Genomic DNA, 16,285 nt, shown 5'->3' on the forward strand with positions numbered 1-16,285 from the left:
TGACCCTTTCACACTGTATTTTCACTTAATGACAGTTTATTTGAACGTTTTGTTCAGTAAAAATTTCTTGTTCAGCATTTGGTTGGACTAACAGATACTCCAAGGAGTCACTGTTTATTTTTCTAGGTCAGTAACAAACATTTTGTTTTTGGCTTGCCAAAACTAACATCCCAGTTTATGCTCCTGTTAATGCCAACATGAATTAGCAGTGGTTTCTCTCAGTCGGTTCCGGTCGACTATGATTAAGTTGAACAATATGATTAGGTTATATATACATATAGGCTACGTATATCCTACATAAACAATGTATGAATACATTAGATATCTATATCCTATGACCTATTACCACATGGTCATTGTATCAAAAGTATCTTGCATGATTAATCTATAAAATCCAGAGAGAGGGATGTCACGCACACACTGTCAGTGATTAGCAGTCCTAGATAGTGACCTTCGTCACAGAGATTGATTGTTTCTTGATTTGTTTCTTAAACATATGACCGTTTACCCCCTGGGATTATGTTCCCAGTTTTGATCTCGGACGTCTGGTCACTTATAGCATATAAGAATATTCTATTACTTTTAAGCCAACTATGAATAATAAAACATGCCAAAACATTTCCTTTATCATAGCTACACGTATGACCAAAAAAACAAAACAAAAAAAAGTGAAAATCAGTGGTATTCTGTGAGGCAAGATTAATTAAATGCGCTGACAGTTCATTGTTCCTGCCAAACAAACAGAGTTGTCCGAGAGTTATGCAGAAATACTGAGCTCCACTTATTTTTTTTTTTTATTTTTTTTTTTATTAAAGTGTGGATTGCAGCAATTTAACAGCCGGCAATACAACCAATGCTTAACGCAAGTTTGTGCCTGCAATATGATATAAAAGGGGAGTCATTCGACCACAATCTTTCGATATATTTAAGGAAGCATTAAGCTCTGGTTTAATATCTACCAGTGGAAGATGTTCAGAAAGCACCAAGAAAATTGAGATCCAAAGTTCTACCAAGAGTTTTGACTGCTGCCAAAAATAGAAAAATTCAAAGTTTTGGGAAGGAACAGCATTTAACAGAAATTTAAACCCAAATATAGATATAAAATGAACAGTCCCAGTTGCAAAAAAAAAAAAAAAGCCATTTATTTCACCTAATATTTTCTAGTTTTGTATCAGTATTTTATGCATTTCATGACTTGCTTGTTTCCCCACTCTTCAGCAGCACCCCTGCTGCTGCTGAGTGGTGGCGATTGCTGTGGTAGTCATCTCCGTCGTCGTCACCTCGAGGGTGGTGCTATGGGGGGGCCGTCGTCGTCGTCACCTCGAGGGTGGTGCTATGGGGGGGCCGTCGTCGTCGTCACCTCGAGGGTGGTGCTATGGGGGGCCGTCGTCGTCACCTCGAGGGTGGTGCTATGGGGGGCCGTCGTCGTCACCTCGAGGGTGGTGCTATGGGGGGCCGTCGTCGTCACCTCGAGGGTGGTGCTATGGGGGGCCGTCGTCGTCACCTCGAGGGTGGTGCTATGGGGGGCCGTCGTCGTCACCTCGAGGGTGGTGGTAGGCGGGGCCGTCGTCGTCACATCGAGGGTGGTGGTAGGCGGGGCCGTCGTCGTCACATCGAGGGTGGTGGTAGGCGGGGCCGTCGTCGTCACATCGAGGGTGGTGGTAGGCGGGGCCGTCGTCGTCACATCGAGGGTGGTGGTAGGCGGGGCCGTCGTCGTCACCTCGAGGGTGGTGGTAGGCGGGGCCGTCGTCGTCACCTCGAGGGTGGTGGTAGGCGGGGCCGTCGTCGTCACCTCGAGGGTGGTGGTAGGCGGGGCCGTCGTCGTCACCTCGAGGGTGGTGGTAGGCGGGGCCGTCGTCGTCACCTCGAGGGTGGTGGTAGGCAGGGCCGTCGTCGTCGTCACCTCGAGGGTGGTGGTAGGCGGGGCCGTCGTCGTCACCTCGAGGGTGGTGGTAGGCAGGGCCGTCGTCGTCACCTCGAGGGTGGTGGTAGGCAGGGCCGTCGTCGTCACCTCGAGGGTGGTGGTAGGCGGGGCCGTCGTCGTCACCTCGAGGGTGGTGGGGGCCGCCGTCGTAGTCACCTCGAGGGTGGTGGGGGCCGTCGTCATAGTCACCTCGAGGGTGGTGGGGGCCGTCGTCATAGTCACCTCGAGGGTGGTGGGGGCCGTCGTCGTAGTCACCTCGAGGGTGGTGGGGGCAGTCGTAGTCATCTCGAGGGTGGTGGGGGCAGTCGTAGTCATCTCGAGGGTGGTGGGGGCAGTCGTAGTCATCTCGAGGGTGGTGGGGGCAGTCGTAGTCATCTCGAGGGTGGTGGTGGTGGTGGCAGGGGGGGCCGTGGTTGTTGTACGGGCAGTTGTGGTGGTGGTGGTGGCAGTGCTAGTTGTTGTAGATATTCCCGTTGTGGTAGATGCAGTCATCTCTACATCTATTCCAGTGTATGGCTCTTCAGGAATTTTATCAAATTCCCACAACTCAGCAATTTCGGAGTAATCTGATACTAGTAACCCGGGTATGCCGCCTGGTGTCCCCGGTATGCCGCCTGGTGTCCCCGGTATGCCGCCTGGTGTCCCCGGTATGCCGCTTGGTGTCACTATGTCAATTCCAGTGTATGGCCCTTCAGGAATTTTGTCAATTTCCCACAACTCAGCGATTTCGGAGTAATCCGATATAAGTACATTTGGTAACCCTGGTATCCCAGTGACTGTCCCGGTGCTCGGCCCTAGTGTCCCGGTGCCTGTCCCAGTGCTAGACCCTCCAGAAGTTCCTTCCCCAGTTTCCAGTGGGGTTTGTGGATTGAATGGTTCAGCAGGGAAGACGGGGAAATCCCACAACTCAAATTCAGGTGGTTCCTCCAGAGATCTCCGCACATGACGCCGCCCAATCTTTTTTGGTGATGTAGAGGAACAAGCTGCCAGCACTGTGCACAGTTTCCCAGTCGAGTCACGATAAACTACTTCGAAGCCAGAATCCTGTAAACATTCTGAATATTAGTTTTCAAATCAGATTTAACACATTTAAACATTTTATGCACCCGACTTACCTTGCCTGGGAGCCTTGATATCTTCACAAACAAAGCACTGGGAGTCTTCTGACGTTTCACAGAGTATTCTTCATTAGTGAAAATATCTGCAAAAAAAAAAAAAAAAAGTCACATCACTCAGGCATAAATTCACAATTGTGGGTCAAGCTTAAACTGAATAGTTAAACATCTGTTTGACTTTTATTTTTCACAGAAAATCTTGACACAACAGCTCCCCTTCAGAGACAAAGTTGAGTTCAGCGCTTCAGTTTTGATTTGGGTTCAACAGGTTTGATATGACTTCATCTAATGGACAGAAACCATTTAATTGGATAATTTTGCATTGTCTGCAGGATGTGCCAGGATGCAATTATTTGCTACTACAGTACATTATAGTTTATTAAAATACTTGTTTGGTCAATTACATATGGGTTAATGCTTTCAATTTGTGGTTAATGGCTGAACTGTCCCAAGAAAAGACGGCACAAAAAAAGTCCAGGGTCTTCATGTATAAACACTGCTTACAGAAAAGTTTGCTTATGCCGTTTGTTACAACACACACGTATGAAAAGTGAACTTGACGTGAGAATACGAAATGCAACACAAATCCTCAGGCAATGGCAGAATTTAGCAAATGACATTTAATCGCATGAGTAAATTTGAGCATTTACATTGTATGCCACTTTATAATACTCTACCTCATATGTAAATATTGTTCCTTTCACTCCACTACATTCATTTAATAACTAGCTACTTGATATTCTGCATTATGATCTGAATCTGCCATCAACTAATAGGTGATGCATTATTACACATTAAGCCACGTAGCAGTTAATGTATTACAATTAACTCTACTTTAAATTACCGTTAGAAGGGTGGTGTTAGAGATTAATAAAATTAGCAATAGTCTGCATTATGACCTTTAGTAAAATGCTGCGTAGAGGTGTATTTGGCGGGGCATGGAACACACATTTTATGTGCCAAGCACAGCACACAGAAATAAGGAGTATCAAAAGAAAGGACATACAGATAACGCTTTGCACATCACCACATTATTTGAGGGCAAGCAGATGAAAAACTGAAGCGCTCTTTGTGCTCCAATTCAAGGCCACGGGCCCAGGTGGAGATAGGCACTGACGAACACTAGACAAGATACAAAAGTGTGCTGTTAGCTTTTCCCTTCCACAGGGCGGTGTCCGGAAGGTGAAGCACCAAGAGGCTAGGACTAGCCTGTGTGCCAACGCAGGCTAGTCCTCGGCAGGCCGAGTCTAAACAATGGTGCTGCCCCAACAGTTTTGACCAATCAGATAGTCGCACAGTCACATTATAAAACTCTGTAAAAGTAAGTTAGGCATCCTTTTCAGGGAGGTGGTTACAGCTAACTGCTTAACAGCCTGTGATTTCTGAACAGAGAAGGTCCATGTACATGCTCACTCTTTCATTATGGTCTTAAATAGTCAAAAGGATTTTACTCTCCTCTCATCTGTTCTGCAAAAAAAAAAAAAAAAAAAAAATACAACAGCGGCAAACCTTAACCAGCTGCTGCAGTTATGACTTCGATTCTATGGTTCGAGCTGCCTTTAGTTTTTTTTATTAAAATAAACCATTTTATTTTACCTTGAAGATAATTCAAAATCATTTTGACAATACTTTAAAGATGAGTAAGTAAGCATGTAATACGTGGAAAAAAATGTACAGCGAGTGCGTAATTATTGCAAAAAGAGCAGGCTTACTATACATTATACCTCAAAGACAATGGTGGTGTGCGATGGCCTGTTGCAGGACAGGAATTTCCCTTTAAAATTAATTTGTGCATGCTCCCAACTCACTCCTTACCAAACTCTTTCACCTTCTTCAGTTTTGTTTCAGGAGGAAGCTTCACAAGGATATGCATGTTTTTACAAGTCACCAGTGGTGAGATTACTGGAGCCTCGCAGACAGCAGTGCCCATCATGTCGTTCTGCAGAAGGCGGTCGAAGTAATGCAGCTTCAAACCAGTTCCATTTCCATACTGGGGATACACAATTTTCATTAATGCAACAAAACATTTAAGTTTATACTGCATTTATTTCCAGAGCAAAAATGAACATTTAGTTGCTTAAAGTGCAGACCACAGCTGAAAAGTAGAATTCAAACTTTTGTAGCTCCCTATGTGAAATGAATGCATGCTTTTCAAAAGATGTGCATTCCAATAGCTAGAAAATAAGGCTGGATGGAACCAAAATAGTCCATTAGTTTTAGATTAAACAAACATTACCCCTGTTGCTGTATAGCATCCAGTTTCAGGAAGTGTCACCAGCAGCCACGTCCTGTAGGACTTCATGCAACTGCCACACTCTTCAGGCAGATTCCACAACTGTGTCCCATCTGCAGGAATATTTTTTGGAGGAACATTAGGGATATGACAAAAGCTGTCACTTTTTATAAAAATGGCAAAAACATGCTGTAGGTGAAAAAGCAAACACACCTTCCAGGCGTATATTTGAGTATCGGACGAGTGAAAATCGCAAGGAAAGTACACCATCACTGCAGTGATACTGCGGCCGGTTGAAATCAGATTTTTTCCCACTCCCTGAAAATAAATGTCAATGGGAAATGCCATAAGTTTGAGAAAGTGCAACATTTTAGGAACTCTATAGTCGCTTGCTGAGAGCAATGCTGTCTGTATATGAAACCAGACGACAGTTAGCTAGCCTGGTTCAGTTTGGACACACAGGTACATAGCAGTTAAACACACCATGTGTATAAGGAGACTATTGGCACTCATCTAATACATGTAGTCCAGGTGACTTATTTCTTTAAAACAAGTAAAACTGGTCATTACCCTCTCCAAAATGGTTACTTACATGTTAGTTTGTTAGCAGAAATATTCAATTTTGGCAATAACCTCTCAAAATACTATTTAACAATTCAAGCATCATTTCATCTTTCAATGTAGTTTTTAATCTCTAGAAATATACATTACACCATAATTAACATTCATCGCAGATCTGCCAACCATCCCAAAAATAAGTGTCCCAATAATATAATGTATGTAGCAGAGTACCATGTGTATAAAATAGAAGCAACATTTCCAATACCTTTATGCAAATTTGTAATGTTCACTCACATTTTTCCCCAAACCCATTAAACTGGAATGTTCTCACCAAAAGAAAGTGACTTTCAAGTGTTTTAACATATTAAACAAATGGCAAGAAAGCAAACCACGTCACATTTGTTTCTTTGAACTGCAACTGACTGGGAACTCTAGTCTCCCCTACTTAAGTGGACTACCATAAATAGCACATTATGCTGCCTTTTCCAGATGAAATACTTGATGCCATTTTTATCTCCAGCATTGTTTTTTTTTTAAGTGTTATGGTTAAGTTTACAGCAGAAAAAACACGTTTAAATGTGCAGTAGCATTTAAATAAGCTGATGTAGGCTTACTTCTTATGAAACTTTGAATGGCAGATTTTTTTTGACCGGCTAGATGAAGAAAACATAAGCAGCAGCGGGATTTACCTTGGAGGAAATGCCACACCGGGGTCGGGGAGCTCCGGCCGGTCTTGCCTTCTGGAGTCGCCAGAAACTGCTGCTCCGGGCCGTCCACACCTCCGTGACCGTAAAGGTGGCTTTCTGCGTTGTTGAGCTGGGCTAGCATTAAACAGATCCAAACCCAAGCCATCGGTGCGGAAGCCATGAGGTCCAGTCCACCCTGCCTTTCTGTGTCACCAGCAGAGACCAAAGACGCCGACAGGAAACCTGGAAACACCACACACCTGCGCGCTTAAATCAGTTTAATTAAGTCCAAAAGCTGCACAGGTGTGTTTCACATGGAGGTGACGTAGGAGGCGGGAAGGGCTGCTGTGGCGGAATTGACTTAAAATAACACTTGATATAACACTATAACACTGATCATAATTAAGGAATATGTGGAACAAAAATGCTATTACGGCTCTTTGGTGACGTGAAAAAATAGAGTCAGCGTTGTCATTAATAAAGAGAAGAGGGAAATATATACACATAGGCTATACCACATTTAACGTGTAGGCCTAAGCTGTTAATGATTATTTTTCACCAGTAGAGGGCACTTTTCTTAAGTGTAATCGATAAATTGTCATATAATGCATAAATCAAAACATAAATCAAAACAGAGAATAAATTACTATTATAAATTACCAAATTAAATTAATTATAAATATGACATATTTATATATTATTTAAAAATACCAAATATGTGCTATAGTAAATAGCCTACCGAAATAAATAAATACATAAATAAATAAATAAATAAATAAATAAATAAATAAATAAATAATCTATAAAAGTTCATAAATAAACAGAACATATATAAATATCTTATATATAATTTTACAGCTTTTATTTATTAATTATGTGTAGCCAATCATTTTTATTAATTAATTTAGAACACAAGGCTCGTTAATCAACAAAATGCGCCCCAAAAAAAGGTGGAGGTTAATAAAAACACTTATGTGCACCACAGGGTTGACAAGTTAATGTATCAACATAAACTTACTTCAGTGCAAAATGTGTATTATTCAGGAGTATTGCACAATGAAGTAAACTGAAGTGCATTGACTTCAGACTGCCATGTAAAAAAAACCCATCGAGAATACTGTTTCTCAGTCCTGTCTCCACTAAAGAAGTAGCAGCGCCCTCTGCTGAAGAAAGATGACAAAAATATTCCAATGCCTTCCATGTTTTCTATATAATATATATTTACAAGTAACACAATTGTAGGCTATAGATTTGCTATGAAACAGGTCAGTTTGTAGAGATTTCGTTACACCTTGGCAAACGTGAAAACTGGAAGACACACCATTTTCATTTAATCGCGGGGGGGGGGGTATTGAGCTTTATCCGGTTTTAAATGTCACTCCTATGAGTATAAAGTTGTCATGTTCTTGCCTCATCTAGATAAACACATACGGTTTACCTTTATTAATTATTATTTTAGGTCAGCGTACGGATGTTTGTTTTTTAACTTCGACATGAAAGGACTTTTTTTTTTTACTGTTTCTCGTTTTCACTGCTGAAAAAGAATCCCGTTTAAATCAATGTCATTCGATATCTGTGTGTCACAATGAGAAAAAAGTTATTGTCAGAAGTGGGATTCGAACCCACGCCTCCATTCGGAGACCAGAAGTCCCATACTGAGGAAGGATTAGCACCTTGAGTCTGGCGCCTTAGACCGCTCGGCCATCCTGACAATTGTGCCTCTTCGGCAGATACAACCCTGTTTGACTGCTGCTTACTAGTGTTTACGGCTGTATTCTTTTTCAATTGAATAGAATAAAGTTTATTGACAGGTTTGTTTGTATGAATTTGCCTCGGTGTTTGTTGCATACATACTTAATATAGTGAGTATGTAAGTAAGAGGAATCAACAATAACGGCAAACTAATTAGTTGAACATCGAATAGACAAATTACAATAAAGATCTGCTACAAGAATGAACAATATAACGGTTATTTTAGAACGAGAAAGCTGTACAGTGTTATGGATGTGCAAAAAGTATTAATCACTGGGTTTACAAAAGTTAACAGTGTAAAGGATAAACAGATGATGATGATGAAATGTATTAGTTTAGTAGACGCACTATAAAAGTAAAACAAGCATTTCCAATCAGTTACCCGGGAATGTAAGCTTTTTCTTTCTCGCTTTTCACCAGCAGGGGTAGCTGCTTCGTCATGTGGGCCTGCATAGGTAATATATAATATATATAATAAGTAATATATAATAAGTACTGCATTCGAATACCGAAACGCAGTTAGACAAACATAAAACGTGATATGTTAGTTTTGAATGAAAAAAGCTGTCCAGTGTTATTATAGATGTGCAAAAATGTTCATCACTGGATGTGCAAAAGTGGAGTTATAAAAAAATGATGATGATTAATAAAGTTGGTAGTTTAGTGAAAGCACTATAAAAGAAAAAAAGGCACTTAAACACTAACGCCAGACGTGACTTTCAACTTAAAAACAGACTTTAACCGTGTAGTTTCCCTGCAGGACATACAAGGTGTCACAATCACTGAATAAGCTCAAAATCTGTTGGATTTAGACCTATAATGGCAATTATAATATAGTACCAGCAGTTGTATTTCAAAACTATAAAATAATAATAATAATAATAATAATGATGATGATAATAATAATAATAATAATAATAATTCATTTTTTTATGGCCGACTTTCTGAACACTAAAGGTCACCTTACAAAATCAACACTAAAACACTCAGTCCATCAAACAAGCAGTCATAAAAGCAGGCAATAAAACTGCATACAAATACTAATAAAACTACATGATAATAATGCTGTAGTAACAAAGAGAAAGGTGGGGTGATTTAAGTGAAAGCAGATGAAATTAAAGGGAGCAGGCCAGTCTAAGTAGATGGGTTTTCAGGTGTGATTTGAAGGTGGTAATGGAAGGGGAGTGTTGGATGTAATGAGGCAAACAGCCCAGAGGTGGGGGGCTGAGCGACTGAACCACATTGACCCCATGGTGACGAGACGGGCAGGTGGGAGGATGAGCTACATGGAGGAAGAGGACCTGAGAGAATGGGTGGGTGATATGGAGAAGCTTGGTGAGATACTGAGGGGCAAGATTGTAGATGGCCTTGAAAGTGATGAGGATGATCTTGTACATTATGCAATATTTGAAGGGGAGCCAGTGGAGTTGCTGATAGGACAGGTGTTATGTGATAGATGGAGGGGGTTCTGATGATCATATGGGCAGCAGAGTTTTGAAACAGATACAGTTTATGGATGAATTTGTCAGGTAAACAAAAGAGAAGCAAGCTGGAATAGTCTACAAGGGATGTAACCAGGGTGTGAACTAGACTTTCAGCACTGTCAGGGGAGAGAGATGAGAGACAGATATTACGTAATGGAAATATATAATTTTGACGTTAGGGGGCGCGGCGCTGCTGCTGACCCTGTGTTTCACCAGTTCTGGCATGTCTATTTTATTTGTGTTTTCATTTGTTTTTTAATGAGTGGACGTTGATTTTGAGTGGGAATATGAAGATTATGCTTGGAATGATTTTGTGGCTGGCTGTGTGCCTTCTTGGATGGCTGGTTGCCGAAGGACGAGGTTTCTCCGGAGGAAATCACGGCGTCCTCACTTACATACGTGAATGCCTGTTGTTGCTCAAACCCCCAGCAAACTCAGGAGGAACTTTTAACTTGGACATACTGGATAGATATCCTGAATTGAAAAGGATCCGGACACATGGAAGGTCTAAAGCAAAGAAAAGAGGTTCGAGAGGAGGAATTAAACAAAGACTAAGGAGACGCGGCTGCAAACACCCCCTGCCGGTGTTACATCCCTACTGGTTTCCACACCAACTGGTTTCCGTACGCGTGCGTGCGTCAACATCAGCAGCTGTGGCCCCGCTCTGTCAGCAGATTCGTCACATATTTATAAAACATAATACCTGGCGTTTTATGAGTCGCATCTCCTATCTACTGTGGGGAACATCATTGAATAAGTGAACACTACATCACAGCTGCCTACAAAAAAAGAAATTTATGGAAATAAAATGTTTGCGAGATCGGTAAGAGCTGGATTCGAACTCACATAAGCAAAATTAAGTACCTTATTATCCATCAGCTATACACGTTAAGCCATTTATCTTCTCTTATTCTCCGTGCCTTCAATTATTTATCCTTCAAGTTGCTTACGTCAGTGTCCAGGTAACATTTTGTTTCGGCTCGATCTAAAACAACTGGTTTCCTTGAGCTGAACATAAACAAATACCGAACGTATTTATCACGTTTCTCCCTCTCTCTCTCACTGCCAGTGTCTCGACCGAGGCCATGTCATATTAACCACTTTATGAGCCCCATATGAAACATTTTGTGACAAATAAATGCTTTTAAAAAGTGACGATATAACTCAGACAATACTTCTCTGGTCAAAATACTCGAACTTGTGTATGTCCATGTTTTTCAAATGCACAATGTCCACGCACACGTCTTGTAAATTATGTTCCGACTGTATATCATAATCCGGATGGAGCAGTAAAGTAGCTAATCAACATTTAGCACGGAAAACGAGTTTAAAAGATAGATTCGAACTCGCCACAGAAAAAAATAAAAAGCTTGTGAGACTGACGCTACACGGTGTAAGCCACTTGGGCGCCTCAATGTTTTTGAGCTTCAATTATATATTCATTAAATTGCTTACAAAACAAAACAACTGGTTACCTTGAGCTGAACATAGAAAATTACCGAACATATTTATCAAGTTCCTCCCTCTCTCACTCACTGCCCCTGTCTTGAACGAGGCTACTGTCCAATTAACCACTTTATGAGCCACATATGAAACATATTGTGACATATAAATACTTTTCAAAGTGACGATCTAACTTGCCAATGCTCAGCGCTACTTCTCTGGCCAAAACACTCTTACTTTTAAATGTCCATGCTTTTCAAAAGCACAATGTACACGCACACTTTTAAAATGATAGACCTGCATAGAGCAGGTGACATGTATTTTGCTCTGTTGCTAAAATAAAGTAGTTTAACGTTAGTAATCGAACAATTAGAAACAAAAAAAACCCTTGAAAAAAGAAAAAAAGAAAAGAAACTATGGACCCTCAGAAAGTCGAGGGAGTTTTGAATTTTAAGCTAAAAAAGATCTACCCTCCAGACTTATTTGAGGCTTATATTAGGAAATATAATATAGCTACACAAAGGGCAATGACTGTAAATCATTATGTCCATTTCTGACAGCTTGCAACCCAAGTTATGATGTGTGAGATATGCTCTTACCTTTTATGCAGCCCATCATTAATAAACTAGGCGTCAGCTAATGGAAGGGATGACTGAAAGTATTTTAAAAATGGGGGAAATTGAAACATTGCATTGCCATCTTGTTTCAGCAAAACAAATATGCAGATTGCAGCCAACAAACATTGACACTCCACAATCTTTGATTTACTTGTATGATCATTTTATTTACATTTTCACTTAAAATGTTACATACTTGCGGCGTCCCGGGCTCGAACCCGGCTCGGAGCTCTTTCGCAAGCGGGCAGTCCGGGTTCGAACCCAACTCGGAGCTCTTTCGCAAGCTGGGTTCGAGCGCGGGTTCGAACCCGGCTCTGAGCGTTTTCCCGCATGTTTTCCCCTCTGTCTCCCCCCTTCACTCTAAATACCTCCTCAATAAAATGCCTAAAAAAAATGTTACATACTTAATATACAGTCATGGGAGAAAATTAGATCACCCTTGTTTTCTTCAATTTCTTGTTAATTTTAATGCCTGGTATAACTCAAGGTACATTTGTTTGGAAAAATATAATGATAACAAGAAAAACAGCTCATAAGAGTTTAATTTAAGAGCTGATATCGAGCCATTTTCCATGGTTTTCTGGATAATGATTTGGTTATTATCAAGAAAACCATGGAAAATGGCTCTATATCAGCTCTTCAATTAAACTCTTGTGAGCTATTTTTGTTGTCATTCTATTTGTCAAAACAATTGTACCTTTAATTTTACCAGGCATTAAAATTAACAAGAAATTGAAGTTAAATCGGTGGGCTAATATTTCTTCCCATGACTGTAGTAAGAGGAAATAACAATAAAGGCAAACTAAGTAGTTGAACCTCGAATAGACAAATTACAATGATGTGCTACAAAATCTTTTATCTACTTTATCCCTTAAAATGTTATTCATAGATTATCAAATATTATTCGCAAAACAAATATGCAAAGGCCAGACAAGTATAAAAACACACAAAAATATTTTATTTACATTATCACAGGAGACAGGAGATCACATCACACAGGTAAGTAACAGGTATTTTTCTAATTGCTTTTCCTCTTTTCTAATGCTATATCCACCACACTTTTGAAGTGTTCAAAACTATCATAGCAAACATCTTCAAAACCAGAGGTAGTGGATTTCCTAGTTGCCGGGCAGTAGGTAAATATCTTCTGGTTGCTTCCAGCTGCTTTGTCCTTTGAAGGTGTGTACCTTTTACGCTGCCCACCACACTGAGGCACTTGGCAAGCCCCACATGGCCGCAAGGACTTGTTGGGCATGAGTTGCTTGGTGGTTGGTGCAGGGGGCTGTGCCACAGGTACAAAGCCCTGACTGCCTGATGGCCCAAGAAATTTGATGGAGGGAGCTTGTGGCTGTGCAGGAAGAACCAGGAGTAGAGGTGCAGCTGCCGACACAGCGGGTGGAATATGGGCCGACGCAGCAGGCTTTGGCTGAATGGGCCGGTTCGCGGGGTTTGGCGGAATGGGTCGGTTCACAGGGGCCGGTTCTGGCTCTTCAAAAGCTAACCTGGAAATATAAAACAAACGTGATGATGAGTATTGATATGCCATAAGTGCTTTTTGATTTTCACAGTCTACACAAGTAGTCCTTCCAACAGGAGGAATGAAGTGCTCATTACAACTTACCTCCGCTTCTCACCCTGCCTTTTCCCAGCCAGGTGATGAAGGTGCTGGTACTGCACTTCAGGCCGATCTGGTGGAGGCAAGGATGTTGGCAGCACAGGAGCTTCTGGAAGCGGTGTGTCTGACAACACTTTCTTGTGTGGTGTTACTCTGGGCATTACTGTTGCCCTGTAGTTGGCCTTTTTCTCCTCCCTCGCAATAAAGGTGGAGATGGATTTCGCATTCACATCGGGCAGAGGAATGGCGAGGCCGCACAGGATGGCATCGTCTCTTAGTCGGTCTGCAATCCTTTTATACTGCCCTTTAATAGAAGCCACGACTTTACTGGGGGAGGAGAGTTGACTGCACGGCGGTCGGTTTTTGAGCATCTTGATGAGGAGGTAGAGCAGACGGCTGTCTTCTGTCACCTGTGCCGCCTGAGGGAACCTCATCCAGCCAAACTTTGTTTTCTGAGCTGCTCTGGTCTCGTGGGTGTCAGCCCCAAGACACCGGCCAAACAGGGTGTAGCCCCACCTGGACTCATATTTTTTAACAAATCTGGCGGCGGTCTTGTCGTGCTCGTGAAGAGAGCTGGCGGCGGTGATGATCTTCTGCCTCAGGTCAGCTGGCACTAGGTGGCGGTCGCTGTCGTCTACCAGTTCTAGGAGCAGCAAGGCCAGTGCCTCCACTTCTTCTATTCCTGGCAGATGCAGATGTCCCTGGGTCATGAGCACATCTTGCAGAGCGGGGCTGTCCTCCTCCTCCACCTGTTCTGCCTTGGTGTGGATGGCATGGTTCCTACAGAAGCTATCAATAGGATCCTCCTCTGACTCTGCAGACATGCCAAGACCCTCATCTGCCATCCGTTCATCTTCATCTGTCTCAGCCGACTCCTCAGACTCCTCCTCCTCCTCACGAGACTGCTCTTCCTCAACTGCAAATATGAAATTGCACTTATCACAAATGTGTCTGCGTAACAACCACTTCATTCAATATTATGCATGTGTATTATGCAATATTATGTTTCTTTGCTTCATGGTGTTAAAGGTTAATTTTATACCATGTTTGTTGTCATTGCTAGAATTTGCATGAAAAACTATGGATAAGCAAGTATAACCTTGCTTCATGTGTACTTTTTAAATGTGTGATTAAGTGCTGTACCTTTCTGGACATAGAAATTTTTAGCAGTGAAGCTGGTAGACTGGCACACGGCATACTCCACGCCAAGGAGCTCCTCCTCGTCTGGGTGCTCGTACGCATCAGGGACGGGCAGTGGAGCAGCAAAGTTGGGCTCCAGGACGTGCTCCTTGCCGAACAGAAGCTCAGCCTGCTGATTGATGCGCTGGATCTGCCGCGCGTCCATGCATGACGTCTGCCGACCCTGACCGCCAGCAACCCGGAGTGATGCCATGCGGTTGTTCCACTGCACAGCAAAGGCCATCAGGTATGCCTGAAACACATGACCATTTTGACTGGTATTGTATAGGCTTGGAAGTGATGACTAAAGCTGTGAAATAAAATGCATCATTGAAACTACGCTATATTGAAGTGTTTATTTTCAATTACTCACTTGGAATGGCATAATCCCACATCTCTGTGAAGGTATGGCATTGTAAAGGTGTGCGTGCAACCCCTCAAAAGAGTTACTGCCTCTCCGGCACCTGTACTTGTTGAGACGAACACCATTCAGCACCACAACCTTCACAGACACATACAGCTGTATGCCAGGGGGATCCTGTAAAACACAACAAATTCAAGTTCCTTATTTAAACTGGTGTCCACAAGTGTGAGTGGTTTTATAATAACACATGATAAGTGAAAAGACGGGAGATGGGAGAATGATATAGGGAAAATATTTGATGATAATGCTTGGTTAAATATTTGTAATAACATTCATTTCCCCTTCACTAGCAATAAAATCAAAGAAGCAAATTTCAAATTTATCTACAAAACCTACTTAACCCCTTCAAAAATGCACAAAATATCAAAAGACATCACAGCTGTGTGTCAAAGATGTAATAAGGCCGAAGGGACGTTCACACATATGTTTTGGGATTGTAGCCTGTTAAAAAACTTCTGGGGCTCAATCCATTCATTTATTGAAGTAGTCTTAGATAGACAGTTTGAACCTACCAGTAGTCTATATCTACTTAATGATACAAAGGCCTTAGTCCTAGATCAGTCTAAAAGAAGAATATTCATTTTGATTACTTATTTTGCAAAGAAATGTATACTTTTATTTTGGAAGAATGCATTACCACCATCTTTTAAGACTTTTGTGGACCAAATATCTTCTTTCTTGCCTTTAGAGAAAATGACTTTGGAGAAATATAACAAAGGCTATCTGTTTGATGAGCTCTGGTGCCCTATAATTTCTGGTTTGATAAATTTGAACAGGTAGATTCTAAGCCTTGACATGAGGCTGGTATTCCACATTAAAATAAATAAATAATTAAATAATAATAATAATAATAATAATAATAATAATAAATCTTATGTTGGTTGTTAATTATATGTACATATTGAGATTGAAAGCAATGCCCTCCACATTTCTTTTTCTTTTTTTCTCTTTGTTTTCTTTATAACTTAGCCCTACTTTTTATGTTCTCAATGGGTGTGTGTGTGTAGGTGTGTATGTGTGTATGTGTGTGCATGTGCGTGTCGGTGGGTGTGCGCGCGAGTGTGTGTGTGTGTGTGTATGTATAGATATATGAATGTATTTTCTGTTCTACTTAATTTGTTATATGTATTGGATTATCCCTGTGTGTGTGTGTGTGTGTGTGGGGGGGGGGGGGGGTATGGGGAAATAATCGAAAAGGACTTGTAAACTATACAAACAAAAGTCAAAGAAAATGTGTTTGAATGTCCTTTGA

At 41.5% G+C, this 16,285-nt stretch overlaps 2 protein-coding genes, 1 long non-coding RNA gene and 1 other non-coding gene across 4 annotated transcripts; all 4 read right to left on the reverse strand.

Moving 5' to 3' along the window:
• Nucleotides 1–920: 920 nt before the first annotated feature.
• Nucleotides 921–1,570, reverse strand: LOC131979351 (uncharacterized). The gene is made up of 2 exons (XR_009395040.1): nt 1,321–1,570; nt 921–1,280 (listed from the first exon to the last, which is right to left on the reverse strand). It is a non-coding gene; the product is annotated as an uncharacterized LOC131979351 (long non-coding RNA).
• Nucleotides 1,571–1,716: 146 nt separating this feature from the next.
• LOC131979300 (mucin-2-like) lies at nt 1,717–12,147 on the reverse strand. The gene is made up of 8 exons (XM_059343246.1): nt 12,012–12,147; nt 6,523–6,762; nt 5,486–5,590; nt 5,276–5,385; nt 4,855–5,029; nt 3,040–3,125; nt 1,776–2,968; nt 1,717–1,720 (listed from the first exon to the last, which is right to left on the reverse strand). The coding sequence occupies exons 1-8, from the start codon at nt 12,145–12,147 to the stop codon at nt 1,717–1,719; spliced, it is 2,049 nt and encodes a 682-aa protein (XP_059199229.1).
• On the reverse strand, nt 8,121–8,230 carry trnal-caa (transfer RNA leucine (anticodon CAA)). Its single transcript has 2 exons — nt 8,193–8,230; nt 8,121–8,166 (listed from the first exon to the last, which is right to left on the reverse strand). It is a non-coding gene; the product is annotated as a tRNA-Leu (tRNA).
• A 443-nt stretch (nt 12,148–12,590) lies between the features above and the next one.
• On the reverse strand, nt 12,591–15,267 carry LOC131979314 (uncharacterized). The gene is made up of 4 exons (XM_059343264.1): nt 14,983–15,267; nt 14,574–14,862; nt 13,437–14,346; nt 12,591–13,317 (listed from the first exon to the last, which is right to left on the reverse strand). The coding sequence occupies exons 1-4, from the start codon at nt 14,992–14,994 to the stop codon at nt 12,834–12,836; spliced, it is 1,695 nt and encodes a 564-aa protein (XP_059199247.1). The 5' UTR covers nt 14,995–15,267; the 3' UTR covers nt 12,591–12,833.
• Between the last annotated feature and the right edge of the window lie 1,018 nt (nt 15,268–16,285).

This window comes from Centropristis striata, chromosome 10 (genome assembly GCF_030273125.1).
Source record: "Centropristis striata isolate RG_2023a ecotype Rhode Island chromosome 10, C.striata_1.0, whole genome shotgun sequence".
Taxonomy (NCBI): Eukaryota; Metazoa; Chordata; class Actinopteri; order Perciformes; family Serranidae; genus Centropristis; species Centropristis striata.

Bases quoted from the DNA above. Each gene is read 5' to 3' on its own strand.
- LOC131979300 (XM_059343246.1), bottom strand. From the start codon at position 12,147: ATGCGGGAAAACGCTCAGAGCCGGGTTCGAACCCGCGCTCGAACCCAG. The intron at 5,386-5,485 runs GTGTGTTTGCTT...ATATTCCTGCAG, and splicing joins CTCAAATATACGCCTGGAAG to ATGGGACACAGTTGTGGAAT. The intron at 5,030-5,275 runs GTAATGTTTGTT...GTGTATCCCCAG, and splicing joins GATGCTATACAGCAACAGGG to TATGGAAATGGAACTGGTTT.
- LOC131979314 (XM_059343264.1), bottom strand. The intron at 14,347-14,573 runs GTACAGCACTTA...TCATATTTGCAG, and splicing joins AAATTTCTATGTCCAGAAAG to TTGAGGAAGAGCAGTCTCGT. The intron at 13,318-13,436 runs GTAAGTTGTAAT...TTATATTTCCAG, and splicing joins AGGCAGGGTGAGAAGCGGAG to GTTAGCTTTTGAAGAGCCAG.